At 47.9% G+C, this 16,849-nt stretch overlaps 1 protein-coding gene across 6 annotated transcripts in view; it reads left to right on the top strand.

The window, feature by feature from the left end:
* GRAMD1B (GRAM domain containing 1B) overlaps window positions 1-16,849 on the top strand; it is a 203,686-nt gene that overhangs the window by 171,047 nt on the left and 15,790 nt on the right. For 3 of the 6 annotated variants that reach the window (XM_032802334.2, XM_032802331.2, XM_032802340.2), the window contains exons 5-9: window positions 1,391-1,414; window positions 11,831-11,915; window positions 13,183-13,286; window positions 13,458-13,553; window positions 14,450-14,530. In XM_032802334.2, the coding sequence (XP_032658225.1) occupies window positions 1,391-1,414; window positions 11,831-11,915; window positions 13,183-13,286; window positions 13,458-13,553; window positions 14,450-14,530 (390 nt within the window). The remainder of the gene's footprint in view (window positions 1-1,390; window positions 1,415-11,830; window positions 11,916-13,182; window positions 13,287-13,457; window positions 13,554-14,449; window positions 14,531-16,849) is intronic. The other 3 variants (XM_032802336.2, XM_032802337.2, XM_032802335.2) reach the window with 1 other exon arrangement.

The raw sequence follows: 16,849 nt of genomic DNA, 5'->3' as shown, positions 1-16,849 counted from the left end.
AAAGCCAAAAATATCTAGAGGTGAGTGAGCATACCAGGATTTCTCGTTTCTCCTTCCCTCTCCTCTCCCAGGGTGTCTCAAAAGTCTTCTTATCCTCTGTCCTAATTCTGTATCTACCTCTGCTGGGTGCTAGGAGAATTCTGGGATCCCTCCAGCCAATCTGTGAGGCTCTGATACAGACCTCTAATGTCCATGATCACCTACTCTAGAGTAAGATGAATTTAGAGCCAACACACATGAGAACCTGACTACTGGAGAAAGCAAAGCATTAGATCGCTCTTAACCTGGGAGCCTAGACCCCAGAGAGGTTATAGCAAGGAGATAGCCTAGAAATTGATCCTGTGTCTGACTGATTCCACGATCTGTTGAGCTGTGTACACATCACAGTCATACAGCACTTGCATTTTTTGTGAGTGCTGAATCATGGAAATCACCGAGAGGAGATGTTCTATCATGTTGCACCAAGGTATCCCTCATCCACAGCTCCCACCCTCCAATATGTGCTGCCTATCTCCTCTGGGAGTCTAAGGGGCTGAGACAGGACTTTTCTCTCATTGCACAGCCAGAAAGACACCAAACTTTTCCAGGCACTTTCCTTCCTTCCTTCCCTCACTCACTTTGAACATCTGCCTGGCCACCACTTCCTGTTGTCACCATTATTTATTTATTTTTAAATCCTCCATATCTCTAAAATCAAATCTCTTTGCTGACTAGTTCAGTTCTGAAATGAGTTTTGATTTGAAACAGGAATTTTCCTCATGAGAGGTGGGGTGTAGACAAAGAGACCTCATTAGTCAGAGAAAGTGTTTAATAAGGATAGGCAAGGTTGAAGATGACAACATGGGCAGAAAACAATAGATCTCCTCCTATTGAAGTCAGTGACCAAACTCTCTGACTCCAGTGGGAGCTAGTGTGGATCCAGTACACACAGACAGGCAAGGAGACGGACAGAAGCAAGGACAGGAGAACATCTGCCCTTAGAGGCAGATGGAAGCAGTGTAGACAGATGGTGTTGGCAAGTGGTCAGAAGTGTGGTGAGAGACAAACTGGGTTGTAGTAAACATGAATTGCAGACAGTAAGAAAAAGTGGAGAGGTGATCAGAAGTATGGAGAGCAGACTGACATGAACAGAAAGGTGTGGGTGTTCAGAAACAGAGCTCAGGCAGAAGGAGCGTGAAGAAGTGACATAAAGAAGCATGTAAAGAAGTCAGTAACCATAGCTGAAGGTGGAATTGTGTCTTATACAAGAGCTGCTTGTTTCTGTGACTGCTGTGAGCCATCCCCTGCTGCATGATGCTTTGGTGTGATCTGTTTCTGTGGTTCTCTTGTGGTTTTGTGGCCGCTCTGTCTTATCTTTGTGTTCTCTTGTTTTTCCTCCATGTATTTTCAGCATGAGAGACAGCACATCCGGAGAGTAAGCACTGGCTGCGTTATGCGTGGTTTTTTTTCTTTTCTTTTTTTGTTCTAGTCCACAAAACCATTGTGGCCAGATGAAAGCAGCAATGTGGAAATGGGGATGGGCCACCTGAGCTCCAGGAATGGAATCAATGCTAGTGATAGCGTAACAGTTGTCAGTAATTTGCTATTGCTTTGCACTGTGTTGGGCCAGCCCCCCCCCCCCCCCATCTTGCCAGGATCTCCGGCACTGGGGACAACCAGACTCTTTCCCTTCCCCTCACCTCCAGGGACAGATCCATAAATAAGAGTTCACCTCCCAGGGAGCATCTAGAGGACCCACCTTTGGTGTAGTCTTGCAGTTTAGTCAGCTCTAGGGCGTGTCTTTAAACCTGCACATATGAAACACAAGTACATCTGCACTGCATGCAAACTCACTCTCACCTTCACTTAGGGAGCCTCGTGCACCCTAGGAGTCAGCTCTTCTTTGAAGCACTCCTGCCCGTAAGCTTTGTATTAATACACTGGCCTTGGCTGTGGAGGCACCAGCCCTATTCCTGCTGCTTTCAACTGGTTTTCTTGTTTCTGTCTGACCTGCTATGTTATCTCCCCTCCCCTTAACACCACTGTCCCTGCTTCTCCAGTAGAGGTTGCTCCCTCCCATGTTCCATTTTCTCTTTTCTTCTTCCAAGATGATAGCAGCCTCCACCTGTGAACATTTACTTTAGAACTCACCCTTCTTCTGCCTTCTGGTGTGTTCTCTGGTGCCACCAATGCTTTCCAAGAGATGCATGTGAGATTTGCATCAGGATCATGTCACATGGGGTGGGGGGAGAGTTTATAGTTTATGAAGTTCAAAGTACAGAACCAATGGAAGAGTAGGCCCTTCTTCCCCAGTGGTAAGAGACCTTCCATCTGTCTTAGCCCTTCTCCTTCTGTGCCCTGTGGTCAGTGGTGTAGGCTGACGGGCAGGTGCTCAGTCTGAGAGTTAAAGTACAGTACCAATTCAGGTTCCTTTCGTCCGGGCCACCTAAGTACCTTAAGGAGATTTCCACAGAGAACTCTCAAGAGCCAACAGAGGCCCTTTCAGCAAGCAGGGCAGGGGACAGGACATGTCGTTCTCCTTTGGTGACTTTTCTTAGATATCTCATATGCCTCCTGCCTGGTACCCATGGAGAGCGTTCTCTCAGCTCTCATCTCCACAGGGCTGAGCCACCAGCAATCCTCTACATAATATCCAGTAGCCAGTCTTGTAACACTTGGTCAACTGCTCTGTCTGGAGACTACAGCTTCCCGCAACCCTGGTCGTAAAGGGGCTAACAGATCTCCTGACCGAGTCTGACTGAGTGCTCTGTTCCAAAGAGCTTCCCAACTTTAGGAAGCCACATCGCACACCTGCTGTGAGAATGTGGGCTGCGGCTGAATCATATCGTACCATTTCTGATCCAGAATGAACACATGCAGCCCTGCACCTGTGCTCATATCTCCTCGGTTGAGGAGCATGGATTTATTGGCTGGCTGGTTGAGTTCAACAGCAATGAAAAGGAAAAGCTGCCAAAGGCATTTCCAGAGCCATTGGTGAGGAGCAGCAGACTTGGGTCCTGGCTTGTCAGGACTATTAGCCTGATTGATTAGAAGTCCATTACTAAGCACCTGCAGACCTCTGCAGTCAACGTTTAGCCCTCAGGCTTCTCTGAGAGTGTCCCTCTTCGGGCTTAAGTGCTCTGTGTCTGCTCATCAGTTTCGAGACAGGGAGGTGTGGGTGTGCAGTGACTGAGATCAGCAGTGAGTCGTCACGTAGCTCTGTTTACTAAGAGAGTTGTCTGTCTGCATTAGCACAGGTCTCTTGTTGTAAGAGAAGGGGTCTGGTATGTCATCTCCTCCTGTCCAATGACTCTAAGGTGATGGAGCTTTTCTCAGGCCTGCTTCGTCCTAGAAAATGTTCGCCAGTATAGCTCTAGCTGCGAACCCACATAATGTAAATGCAGTTTAGACTGGCAAAAAAGTGTTTTTGCTAGAATAGCTTGTATTGGATTCCTGAGTGATAAGCTATATTGGTAAAAATACTCTCTGCCAGTGTAGAAATATCACTAATAAAATCCCGCCTTGCTATATCTGGCCTCAGTATTGTCACACAACCCTCCCTGGAACGTCTGGGCAATGGTGCATCCAGCAACCAGCTTTGGGGAAAACAGAGCAGTAGCTCCCCAGATGGGCTGCTGGGGCCCTACTCCAGAAAGTGGTAGTCAAACTTTGGGGCTATGTTGGCAGCTTAGAAGGAACCTCATGTACAGGCAAATGGATACAATTCTGTCCCTCACTTCTCCTCCTCAGAACAACCCCACACATTCCTGATATTTGGTTATGGGCACAGGTGCTGACTCCATGGGTGCTCTGGGGCTGGAGCACCCATGGGGAAAAATTGATGGGTGCGGAGCAGTCACCGGCAGCTCCCTGCCCCCAGCTCACTTCTGCCTCCACTCCACCTCCACCTCCTCCCCTGAGCGGGCCGCCATGTCCTGCTTCTCTCCCCTCCCTCCCAGCGCTTGTGCCTCAAAACAGCTATTTCATGCGAAAGCAGTGGGAGGGTGGGGAAGGAGGAGGAGGAACTCAGCTCACTTGCAGAAGAGGTGGGGCCAGGGCAGGGATTTGGGGAGGGATCCAATAGGGGGAGGGGGAGGGAGAGGGCGGAGTTGGGGTGGGGCCGGGGGAGGGTGCGAGCACCCACCGGCGCCAACAAAAGTTGGCACCTGTGGTTATGGGTCAAAACTGCTCACTTGTGTGAGTTTACCAGCAGGGGAACCTAATAGCTTAGCAACTCATGCTGCTATTACATACAGGGGAAGAGAGCTGTGTTATGGGCATTGTGGTAGGTGTATGAAATCGCTTCACTGCTGTTTTTAAAATAGGGTGTGTTTGGTAGAGCCATTGTGCTGTGTGGAATGATTCTTCCAATCCCCCTCTCCTGGAGAATGCAGCTAGCTGTACATGGGGTGTCAAGAGACCATCCCTCCTCAAAGAGGTCATGGGATTTTAACTATAATAAATGTTGAGTTCTTTTTCTTTGCTTCCTGGTTTTGGAGACATCAGGGATCATGTTTTCAAGCTTTTCCCCACAGCCTTGAGGGCAAGAATCTTACTTTATTTTAAAATGAGAGCTGTGATTGTCATGTAATAACATTGGATCTGTGAGAGAAATACCAAATATTGTGAGACTTGCAATAACATGGTGAGAGTGGGCAACACTAGGAGAGGGTCCTTAGTAAAGGAGCTGAGATTAGGGAAGTATGGAATAGTGTAAGGCCCAGTGCAGGGAAATCATGGAGGTGAAAGGGAAAGCCATGGTGCTAACATCTGCAAGAGTAAAAATAGGCACGAACAACAAATTTCAAATCCAGAGTCAAGCTTTTCCAGGATTTGGAGTGTTTATATCTGGGGTTCTGGTCCAGCCTGTTCTAGAGAGAGGGCTCAAGCCATGAAATCAGGTTGCAGAACCAATCCAATCTTCTCCAAAGTTTGTGAGTTTTCATATCCACAGTTTGGGGTTAGGCCCATCTCTGGCACAGAACTAGCCGTGTGGGAAGCAGGAACTTTCTTAGCCACTAGCAGGAATCCCCCCACCCAGTAAATGTTTTGAAACTTCTATATGTGTATTCTGGAAACATTTCACTGCCAAAAACCTCCTTCCTTCCTTCCTTTCTTTCTTTCCTTCCTTCCTCACTTGGGACAATAGGCCCTGTTCCCTGTCAGAGCATGGAGGATTCAGTTTATATTCCTCAGTTTCCACATCCAAGGTCAGAGCCAAGGAGTACTCTATGGGATTCCCCTTGGAGACATGTAGACAGCCCACCCTTCCATTCTTATCTTCTGCTTGCTCCACTATAAATCATTTTGGTGGCCCTCCTCTCTTGACTGTCCCTAAATAGGGGCATGACCTCAGGGTTCTTTGCTGTCTGGTGCCAGAGTGTCGGGCTTCTCCAGCATTTCCAGCTGCTGTATGTAGCAAGTGCTGCTTCTGTAAATCATCTCCTGTGATCTCTGTGCAGATAGAGGCCAAACAGCCCGGGAGCGGCACTAACAAATAATCTTCCCCAGTCACTGGTGAGAAAGGATTAGTGAGAGTAAAGAGACGTCCTTCAAGAGTTAGAGGAAACAGAGCTGGCTCCAGGGACCTGCAAGACCCAGGTTCATCCAAGGGGCTTTCTATTGACTAATCAGCTCCCTGGGCCAGCCCTACCCCTACTCTCATATCTCCCTGTAGAGTTCACCCCCTGCAGCTTGCTTTCTTTCTCTCCTGGTGTGTGTTTGCGTTGGATATTCTCCTTCTGTGTTTCTCTCCCTCAGTCCCTCCGTGTCTTCTTTTCCCTATAGCTCTCCCTAAACCCTCTATGCACATTGGCTTCATGGTAAGGGCATCAGGGAGTTCCACCCTGGTTCAAAATTCATTTACAAGAATTCATCCCTTTCTGCCTACATCACTGAAATGCCTCTAGAAACATTTAAACTTCCTGTAAGACATCTGCTGAAAGCCTCTGACAGCACAGCAGCACAATTCAATCCATTTCTCTTTGAGAGCAAAGTCTAATGCGCAGCTCTAACTGCAGACTATAATGAGTGGGATGAAGCACCACCAGAAACTCTGCATTGTTTGCAGTTGTCCATACAAACACTGCGCGCACAGACAAAGGAACTTTCCTAACAGTGGCGCCAGAGGAGAGCTAGGGCTGTTACGTCTGCTGATCCACACACGGAATTGAACATTCAGCTTCTAGTATCATCTCACTCAAAGCAGCATGTGCTACCCTGTCATCACAAAGTACCAGAAAACCAGAGATGGGATTGTGATAAGCACGTACTTTTCTCTCGGTCTCTACAAAATCATCATCCAGACCCTGGTCAAATTACAAATATGTTCAAGATGGAAAACTAAACTCTGGCAAAGGCAGTATTCTGCTTGCTGGGAAGGACTGATTGAAATACAACATGCAGTCAAGTGCTATAGTCTCATCTACAGTAGTTTTGCTGTGGCATATGCCTCACAGTCATACAATATGCAATAATGCATGCAAACTCATATCAGCTCCAGCATCAGGGCCTGATTTGCCAATACCAGGCACGATGCATTCCTGTTTGCACCTAAGCAAAATAGGTGGAAACCCTCCTCTCCCCCCACCACACACACCCACACCCAAATAGAATGGTAGTTTTATACACTCCCTTTGCACAGGGGTGAATGATGGCACAAGATGCAAGATAGTGGAGAATCAGAGCCATGGTATACTCAAACTGAGATTAAAAAGTAGGAGAGGCGTAAGGCCCATTGGAAAGATGAAAAAGAATGATAATGAAAGCAGTTAAATGGAGCAGAGATGGAAACAGAGACACTTTTTTTTTAACAGTACTCTGCTGTCCTGAATACCAAGAGGTACTATAAAAGAGAGAGATTCAAGCTCTCAGAATAAAAGATCCCCACCCCACAAAAAACCTGAGGGAGATAAGCTGTTTATAACTTTGGGAGAAAGGAAAGTGATGGCCGAAATAGCTTCACCATCGCGTGTCAGCCTGAACTACTGACTCTGAATCAGACAATGACACAATATGGAGGGATGCACTGCACAAAGCCCCAGTAATAGAGATGAGTAAGCAGTTTGTTTGGTAAACACCAGTTCTCTTTTGCTTGTGAATTGACTGCAGCCAGCTTGAGATTTTTCTCAAATGTTGCCATTGTTTTAAAGGATTCACAGGCTAATTTCTGCAAATAATTCTTGGTCTCTGTCTAGTTCACCAGCATTTCATTGCAAGTTTTCAGTATTCAAACTTTGACCTGTATCGATTAGTTTTGATTGGGCGTATATGTCATTGTGATATGGTCTGTTCTCTGATTGGAGGATCTTAGCACAAAGGCCAGGTCTACTCTACGAGTGTTTGCTGGCGCACCTATGTTACTTGTGAAGAAGTGTGATCTCTGACCAATGTATCTGTGCAGGCCAAAGCCCCTAACGTAGACACAATTACACCAGCAAAACTATGCTTTTGCTGATAGTTTGTTTTGCTCAGGGAGAGTAGAAATAAGCTATAGTGGCAAAAGCCCCGTTTTACCCATATAAACTGTGTCCACACTAGGATCACTTTGCTGGTGTAATATACTGGTATAGCCATATCAGCAAAGCACTCCTTTTGTTAACCTGGCCTAGAAATCAGGCATTGCCTAATCTAGTGATTGGGAATTCGAAATTTACTTACCACCAAAATTTCCCCAATAATTACTTGAAAATTGCTCAGCGTTCCTGCCATTCTCTTTAAAAATGGCTGTGCGCTCCTGGCGGGAGACTCCTTCAGTTAAAATATTTGGGGAAAGTGCAAAAGAGGCTGCAAACACCAGCAAATCAAAGACATTGGAACACATTTTGCAGAATATATGGCCAAGTTCCTTGCTGGTATTACTGGGGGCAACAACAGTTTTGCCCTCTTGTGCCAGCAGAGAATTTGGCCCACTTTTGTCATAGGTGTCCGTTTCAACCCCAAAACCTGTGCACATCCTTCGTGAAACACTGAGGACCAAGTCCATCCTTGGTGCAGCTCCGAGCAGAGGATTTATCTCTATTCCCTCTCAATGTCTCTTATGTTCTCCTTCAGTTTTCTATGTAGTACAACCCAGACCTTCCCTTGCCAAGCCTCCCTGTCCTCTCCCTCCCGCATCGATTGCTTTGGGTTTCCTGCCACAGGATTTATGCCTGTGTTTGAACAGCCAAAGCCAGGGAGGTTTCTCCATATGAAATCCACCCCCTTCCCCAACATCTCGTCTGTCCTTGCCCCCACCACCACCCCTATGGTGTCATTCTGTCCCAGCTCCCTGTGTTTGTGGTAGGGTTAATGTTTACCATGACCACCTCTGCCTGGCTCTTGCTATCACTATATGCTGCTCCTGCTTTGCAGAGGTGGTGGGTGGATGTGCAAAGAGAAGAGAAACATCAGTTGACACTGTTCCAGGTGGTTTTGGAAGTAGTTTCTCACCCAGCTCCATTCATTACAGCAACCAAAGCCCTTACATTGCAGTTGTCTGCAGCACTAGACCCCTATCACAGAGCAAAGTGACTGCATTGTTTGCAGGTGTCACTGATGAAAATAGTAGTGTTGGTTTGTAGAAGGGACCCCTCCGTTGTTGGCAGATGGGGTATATTGCTTCCTTCCTGGCTGTGCTGAGAGAGACACATCTGTGTCCAGTCTAGCTTCAGCAATTCCACTTTTGAGTGTCCGGGGTGAGAGAGATTACTGAACCAAATGAAAGCTGCTTGCCTGTCTCCTCAGGAATCTCTCTTTTGCATCAGTGTGTCACAGTCCCTGTGCCTGGGATTAAGCCCTATTCTGGTTCCTCTGGCTTTGCCAGAGCTGAAGTTTTCTGGATGTACTTGTACCCAGTTCTTTGAGTCTTTTACTGGATACACTCTGGCCCAGCTCCCACAGAATCAGCATCATCAGTGACCCTGCATTCTGAACAGGAGCCGTGCCATATTACCAAAGCTTTCCTGTGCATTTCCTCCTTTGAGCATTTCTGAACTTTAAGGGGGATAGGGATAGTGAGGGGGGCAGTCACTGTGGATTGCAGAAGAAGGTTAAACTGATCTCCCCTGAAACCCTCAAAAAGTCCAGCTGCTGGAGCTTGAAGGCAATCCTCACCCTACCTTGCAAACGTGGACCTAGTTACTGAATAAAAGGAGGAGCTCCAGTTTTTCAAAGGCATCTTGGTGTAACAGAGCTCCCAGACCAGTGCAGTCTCCCCTCATGTTGCTGATTTCATGATAGCTGTGCTCTCCTCCTCCTTTCCCCTCCCCCTAGACACAAGCTCTGTCCAACAACTTTCCATTACAGGAAACATCTGTTAGAGGCAGGGCTGAGCCTGGGTTACTGCAGGGCATTGGCTGACAAGAGTTACCCAGATCCAGTAACTTAAAGCATGGGCAAGTCATTTCAGTATCTCCCCACCCGCACCGTCCATGAGAAAAATTAACGAAGACCAAAGCTGCCTTTCAGAGCAGATGGGAGAGGAGAACTTGAGGCCGGCACTGGAGAAGTAAGTTACTGCTTCTCCGATCAGCAGGCTGCATTGGTGAGCTGCATACGAGCGTCCTGAGCAGCCTCAGAAATTGAGGCTAGCTCTGTGATTTACTGCTAACACTGTGGGGTCCTGGAGAGCTGGACTATGTAAGTCACTGCTTGTCCTGAGCAGCGGTGGAAATTGGGACCGTGTCTGTAAGGCACTGCTGCCCCCTTACAGCCCTGCTTGGACTCTTCCAGCTGAAGGCACTTTTGCAGTGCTCCTTTAAGGGATACTCCGAGTGGGGACCAGCGAGAGAAAAGCCACAAGAGCACGAGTTGTGCTGACCGATGAGTTCCCCTTATGAGCCACTTTTTCAAAGTCTCTTGGAGAGCGATTCTTCTGTGGAGCTACAGAGACTGCTGGGGCGGAAGAGCTGAATCTGAGGAGGAGAGAAGCAGGCTGCTGCTGTTGTGTCTTCATTGGCTTTGAATCTGAACCAGTGCAAGTGGCAGTGTGAGCTGGAGAAGGGGAGGGTGGTGGAGAGGTCGAAGGTATCGAGGGGGTGTCATGGATTGCTTGTTGGAGTGTGGCGCGCTCTGGGGCCCCATGCTGGGTCAAGAGAATGAGGAGTTGCTGTGGTACCTGCAATGTCTGAACAGCTCACCCCAAGAATATGACAGTCCAGGATCAGAAGAAATTCCAGCCGTGAGTGTCTTCATTAATTGGTGTCACAGAAGTTCTGGTTGTCTCTTTGTCACTTAGATCCCACTGCCAAACAGAAGACTCTGGAGAGTCCAGTTTTTAAATATGGGAGCCTTCATGCAGAGTCCCAAGCCAAAACTGTGAATCCAGAATGTCTCTGATTGCAGGGGAAGGTTCTGATCCAGATCCAAAGTTTACTGCTCAACTCAGTCTCTCTAATGGGCTGAACCAAAACCTCAGTTCTGACTGCACCCCTTCTCCTAGCTCATCCCACCGTGAGCTTGGGAGACATTTGAGTCCAGGCCGAAACTCCTCCGCTGGGCCCACCTCTAGCCCTGAGACCACATTTGGATGCTCAGATTGACATATTGGCGAGTAAATGCCCAGTCCGCACACCTGCCAGTTTCTGGGTCCAATGTAGGACTGGGACTTTGTAATAAAGTGCCTATCTTTGGGTCCACAGACTGTCTCTGAAGGGGTTAGATGAAATGAAGAGCTATTAATGGCTTATTAATCAAGCTCAAAGAGGGGTGCAAATGGGGTGCTGCTAAATTCTTAGTGAGACAGTTCTCAGGGGAACAAGAGGGTCTGATTTTTGCATGATTTTTTCTTCTTCACTTCTTCCTGTGCTAAGACTTCTGTAATAGACATGGCAAGTAATCTCCCTGGCTCCCTCTCCCTCCCCTTCCTCTCGCAGAAGGTGGCTTCTGAATTCCTTGTGCTCTGCCTTCATTCACCTGCCTTTGTGATTTATGGAAAGCGTTGCCTGGCTAGAACAGGGGTGGAAAGGGATTAGACAGATGGGGCTGTGCTCCAGGAGAAGGGAGCATCCTCGATTAGAGGAGAGATGTGCTACATTGGCATTTCTATCTGCTTCCATTCATAGCTCTCAGCAGGCTCTACTGGCAGGGGAACTTTAGCCGTTCTCAGAAGTCAGCATTGTGTGGTGTGGGGGAGGCTGAATTTGGCCAAGATGGAGTCATACTAAAGTTTAGTAAACATGAGAGATGAGCCAGCTCCTGGTCTCGCTGCAGCTAATGGCAAAACTTCTATTGATTGTCTTCATTCGGGGCAGTGTACAGTCCCTGCGTGCAGCCTGCAGCCTATCCTGTCTCCCATGAGAGTGCTGACACCACACCTGTCGGCAGTCTTGGGTGTGCTGCCGTTGAGTCTTCAAACTGGCAGCTCCCGCTGGGATAGCTCCAGACTTCAGTATCCGTGAGCTCCCACTTCCGGTGTTTTTTCCTCATTTCCTGCAGGGGAAGCACCTGACCTGGGGGTTCATGTACCATTCCCTGCATTGCTACCTTCTGGAATATCTGGTGGGATCCACCGCCTCCAGAGCTCCTCTAGCACCTGCTGCTGGGAAAGTCTGCAGTCTGCGATTGCTTCCCTGCAGCTATCACTGTTGTGCTATTCCACACTGCCACCGAGCAGGCAGTGGCACAGCCCTTCTACTTGCTGCTCCCACTTCTCTGACAAGTCAAGGTCTCTTCCTTCTTTATTCCTGCCTTCTGCACACTTACTAGACTAAGCCCGCAATCTTCCCCTCGATGTGTCACTGGAATAACATCTCCTGGTCCCCTGCTTTGTAAATTCATCAAATCTCCTCCCTGACCACCATGCCCCGATGTCCTTGTCTTTCTCTCCCCGCCACTCCCAGTCCCTCTTTCACAGTCACTCCGTTATTTGCAGGTGTTGAGTCCGACGTATAAACAGCGTAACGAAGACTTCAGGAAACTCTTCAAACAGCTTCCCGACACCGAGCGCCTCATAGTCGGTAAGACTGGCTGGGCTCCTCCCTGCCCTTTTGCACCGTGCCCTGCTGGGCTGCGGGCAGACATTCGGTAGGAAGCTCAGGGGCAGGTGCATGCATCCGTTTCCTCTAGAAAGAGATCACCCTGAGGTCTTGTCTACACTTGCAGTGGTGTGTAGGGTGTGGTAGCTCCATGCCGCAGTGAAAGGCCAGCTGCATCCATGCTGCCCCATGTAGCTCCGTGCCACAATGAAAAGCTCTGGCAGGGGTGAGGCCGACTCCCCTGTACTCTACCCACCTAAGCACCTCCTCACCCTCCGCACAACTGTTCACACCCATACTAGTGGGATGTGCAGTGTCTGTACTCTGCACACAGCTGTAAGTGTAGACATACCGCAGTGAACAATCCTGTTGCCTGCCTCCTGTATATGTAGGGCCCGATCCTCAGCTGGTGCAAATGGCCCTTTTTCTGCTAGTGTCACTAGAGCAACCCTGATTGGCTCTGGCTGAGGATCTGGCTCCTAATGTCTTCGAGATCTTGGAGAAAAGTCCTCTTCTCACTTTGTGAGTCAGGCGAGGGGTTAGCTGAGAGCTGGTTTGCAGCTGTTAACTTGTGTTAATTACCACAACAATACTTGTCCGATGGAGGGGAGAAGAAAGGGCTGAGTATAAGCAGGCAAGGAGTAGTGTGTGGAGGGGTAGGGGAATGGAGGGTTAGAGCAAAGGCCGCAGCACAGATAGGTAAAGTTTAAGCCACTGAAGAGGCCCAGCTGTGCCAAGTTCCCATCCAGCTCCACGTACGTGTGTCAGGAGGGAGGTCCAGAGTTGCTGCCTGGGCCTTTTTCTTGTTTATTTTGGGTTACACATCTTAGCAGTCACTCTGCTCCACCTTCTCCAGTGTAGCCCCTTCTTCACACCTGCTCTGTATTCCCCCTTCTCATGATGTTGCCCATTTCTCCCACCCCCAATTAAGCCACGGTGCTGCAGTGGTTTAACTGTTACTCATCACACTGCATCCATTCACTTGTACTGTGTGTGAGTGATGATCTGAGAACCACCTGTTATTATCTGAAAGGTGCAAACTCTAAGGAGGGAGAAGAGCTGCTTGGGATGGTTCAGCCGGGCAGAGCTAGGAATAATGACACTGAACAGTGGAAAGGAAAATACAGCCATTTTTCCTGCCTCAGCTCTGGGACTTGTTTTGGCATAGTTGTGGTTCTGTCTGGCCTGCCAACCCAAGCAATATGCCATTGGTCCTGCTTCCTGCTTATCTTCTGGTGTCTACCCACAGATTACTCATGTGCGCTTCAAAGAGACATTCTCCTGCAAGGCCGCCTCTACCTCTCTGAAAACTGGATCTGCTTCTACAGCAACATCTTTCGCTGGGAAACACTGGTAAAGACCCTCTTACTTCTCCATCAGGCTTATGCTTTCCAAGGGCATCAGCACTTTCTTGCCCATCTCAAAAGCGTTCTGGGCATGCCGTGACTTCTTCGTTAACTCACCTTGTTATCCCCTTTCTCTCTCTCTCATCCCTTTTCCCTTGTGCCATGCCCCGGACCATAGCTGACAGTCCGTTTAAAGGATATCTGCTCCATGACCAAGGAAAAAACTGCACGGCTCATTCCTAATGCCATCCAAGTTTGCACTGACACTGAAAAGGTACGTCTCAGAACCCTCCACTCTTGGCCAATCTGCACAAAGTGAGTGCTGAGCTAGTCTGGGGCTGGGGTGGTATAAAGATCTAATGTGGAGTCAGCGCTGATGTTGCCATTGGGTAGATGCAGTGTTCACAGAGAACACCTCTAAGTGGAGCTTTGGGGACATGAGGGTAATGTAGGGACAGCATCCAGACCCTGAGATACGACTAGCTGATCTAGGGACAGCGAATGGATTGTTGTGTGGGGAAAGGGTTATGCAAGGATGGCATTAGGGAAGGGGACTGGGAAATCATGGCTCCTGGGTTCTAATCCCTGCCACTTAGCCAAATCACTTTCCCTCTCTGAACCTCAGATTTCCCATCTCTAAAATGGGGATATTAATATTTACCTGAGGGACATAATTGAAAGCAATTTGTGATCCTCAGCTAGAAAGAAATAAATGCAAAGTGTTAACTTGTGGTGTTGGGGAAGAGGGATATAGGGATGTAACATAAATCCCCTGGGGATTTCAAATATGAAACTGCATTCATTTGGTGCCTCGGGGAGACAGGTGATGTGCAGAGAGTCAGTGGAGCCCAGCATGGGGTTGGGTTTAAAGCAGGGATATTGCACACAGCCTGTGGAGCAGGTAGATGTTCTCACCCAAGGCACTGGTGATACAACCCCCTGCACATGAATTCTTGACTCATAGTGTAGATTACTGAGTTAATGGCTACTTATCATGTCCTCAGACATGCTGCCTTTGGTAAGTGACACTCAGATTCCCCCTTTGCTCAGTAGTTGAAAAGTTCTTTCAATAAGCTCATCGATTCTCCATGTGTTCTGCTCATGAACGCTGAGATTGGGTTCCTCTGTCTTTCGCTGTCTCATTTTTTCTCTCTATCTCTGCCCTTTCAGCACTTTTTCACTTCCTTCGGTGCCCGAGATAGGACGTACATGATGATGTTCAGACTCTGGCAGAATGCTCTCCTCGAAAAGGTACAGAGACTTTCCTGCGTGCATGTAGCAGTGCTCCCTGGATGTGTGCTGCCCCAGATCAGACCCATGCAGCAATCCACAATGCTTGTGCCTAATCCATATACATGAACCTGTAGGCACAGTAAATGCACATCTGTGCAAGCAAATCAGGTGCAAGCAAGTGCAATTACCCCTTACTCACAGAATTACTTCTGTGCAGAGGCATATTGGCACACAAATTAAAGCTTCTCTGTTGAAAATGTGTCCCACCTCTTTTACCGCTGCTGGAGTATGAATACATGTGTGGTCCAGCAATAGTTTTCATAAGGCTCTCATTTAAAATGAACTCCCCCTCCTCCCCCCCCCAAAAATAGTCCCAGGGTGCAGCAGAATTCTCTGACCACATAGGCAAAGGGCTTAACAGGCACACAGTGCAGGAGGGAGAGTCAAGGATGGGACAGAGACAGAGCATGAGTCTACGACATCCCAGCGCGTGTGGGAGCAATGGAGAAGATACAAGATGCATAGGGTAACACTGGAAGAGTATGGTTCCAAAACGTGCTAGTATATCTCACCTATTCTGCAGCAGCTGGAGTCCCGAATGTATCTGGTTTGACTTGCAGATTCCATCCTGTACCAGTACGTCCATCCTCATTACAGAAGTGAGAGTCCAGGATGGAACAGATGGGGCTATCAGCACATGGAGATGTGCTTAGCAATGCCAAAGGAGTGTGAGCTCACAACATACTAGAAATGTTGACTAAAGCAGTCCTTGATTTCGGGACAAGGCACTGTTAATATGTATCAGGATAAACTTCTCTCTGCCATACACAGATGTATCACCAGTGTAACATTGTGAATGAAACGGCCTTATTTAAATTCATATAGAAAGTCTGTCCTTAGTTCGAGGCTTGAAACAAACAGGAACTGAGATTTGGAGCAGTGAAGACAGGAAATACTTTAAGCTCTCTTTCCCCGAATTCAAGGCCCAAGGCTGGGAACGGGGAGGGAGAAAGAAGAAAGCAATCCAGCCAGGTGCCCTTGATAAAGCATATGAATTTAATAGACTGCAGATGGGCAGAGGATGAAATGGAATTAGATTTCCCTATGGTAAATCTGTTTCCCATTTGAGGCGTGCTATCATTTTGACGATTACTGTGACATGGTTAAATCATTGTAAGCTTGATTAAGATTTCCCCGCCTTGTCACAGACAGCAACAACTGGGGAAAATTCAAACCAACCACCTCCAGAAAGGTTCACGGAATTTCTTCTTCTTCTTTTTAATTAGTGAGAAATCCTTCTTGCTTGTCATTTTATTTCCTGTTGGAAACAAACCATCCCTTTATTGTCCCCCCCCAAACCTCTGCATCACAAGTTCTGCTGCCTCTCCCCTGCATAGTTGGAAGACATAGTCACGTTCTGATCAGCTGATCTTGACCCTCAAAGGGCGAGGCTTTGAAGATTGAGCTTCCTGGTAATTTTGTTTCTCTTTCTAACTAGTGACATGTATGGTCTCTTCACAATAATGCCACGAGTCCATCTCGTCACAGTAACGCTAGTCTTCTCAGTTTAGAGCCCCAGGGGAAAATAGCTCTGTCTCCTCAAAGCCACATCTGGTTTTCGTTTTGTTTTGTTTAATGGCTTTACCTGAGCAGGAAAATGTGGGCAACCTCTATTTAAAAAAAACAAACAACAAACAAACTTGTCAGAAAACCCAGAGGTCCTTTGTATCGCGTCAGTGGGAGGCACATAAATGGAAGGAGCAGTGGCAGCGCAAGAGGGTAAAAACACACATGAAGGAGGGAAGAGCTTCCTAAAGGAGCAGAACTACCATGACTGATGAAATTTATACAGCACCCTAGGGATGTGCAGGGAGATTCGTAAGCAGGTCTCCTTTTCCAAGCTGCTCCAGGGCTGTCCTCATCCTGGTGCTTCCTCTCCTCCTTCCCAGGCATCTGAAGAGCCATGAGGCTGTTGTATAGGAAATCAAGGGGGTCACCCAGAGCTGTCTAGGATAGAACTTGAGCTAACAGCAAAAGCTTGCATGGTAATGGTGTGGCAACTATACCAGGGTGATCTCTAATCCAGGGCAATTTCTCTATGTGGGAATATGTATACCCACAATCTCCGCTAACCCAGTGAGCTTTGTGGCAGGCTCGTTGTAGCAAACAATTTCCCAGCATCCATGAGGTTCATTGCCAGGAACAGACTGTCACAAGCTTTTGGCCCTGAGAGAGAAGACGCTAGGCCACTGCAAGATAGATTACTGAACTCTCACTTCAGCTCCCAGGCAGGAAATTAGCCCTCCTGTGAAAATGAAAAAAATGGCTTTAAATCGA

The sequence above is a fragment of the Chelonoidis abingdonii genome, chromosome 18 (assembly GCF_003597395.2).
Source record: "Chelonoidis abingdonii isolate Lonesome George chromosome 18, CheloAbing_2.0, whole genome shotgun sequence".
In the NCBI taxonomy this organism is placed as follows: Eukaryota; Metazoa; Chordata; order Testudines; family Testudinidae; genus Chelonoidis; species Chelonoidis abingdonii.
The sequence above is the reverse complement of the archived record's forward strand: the minus strand, read 5'-3'. Positions and strand labels throughout refer to the sequence as shown.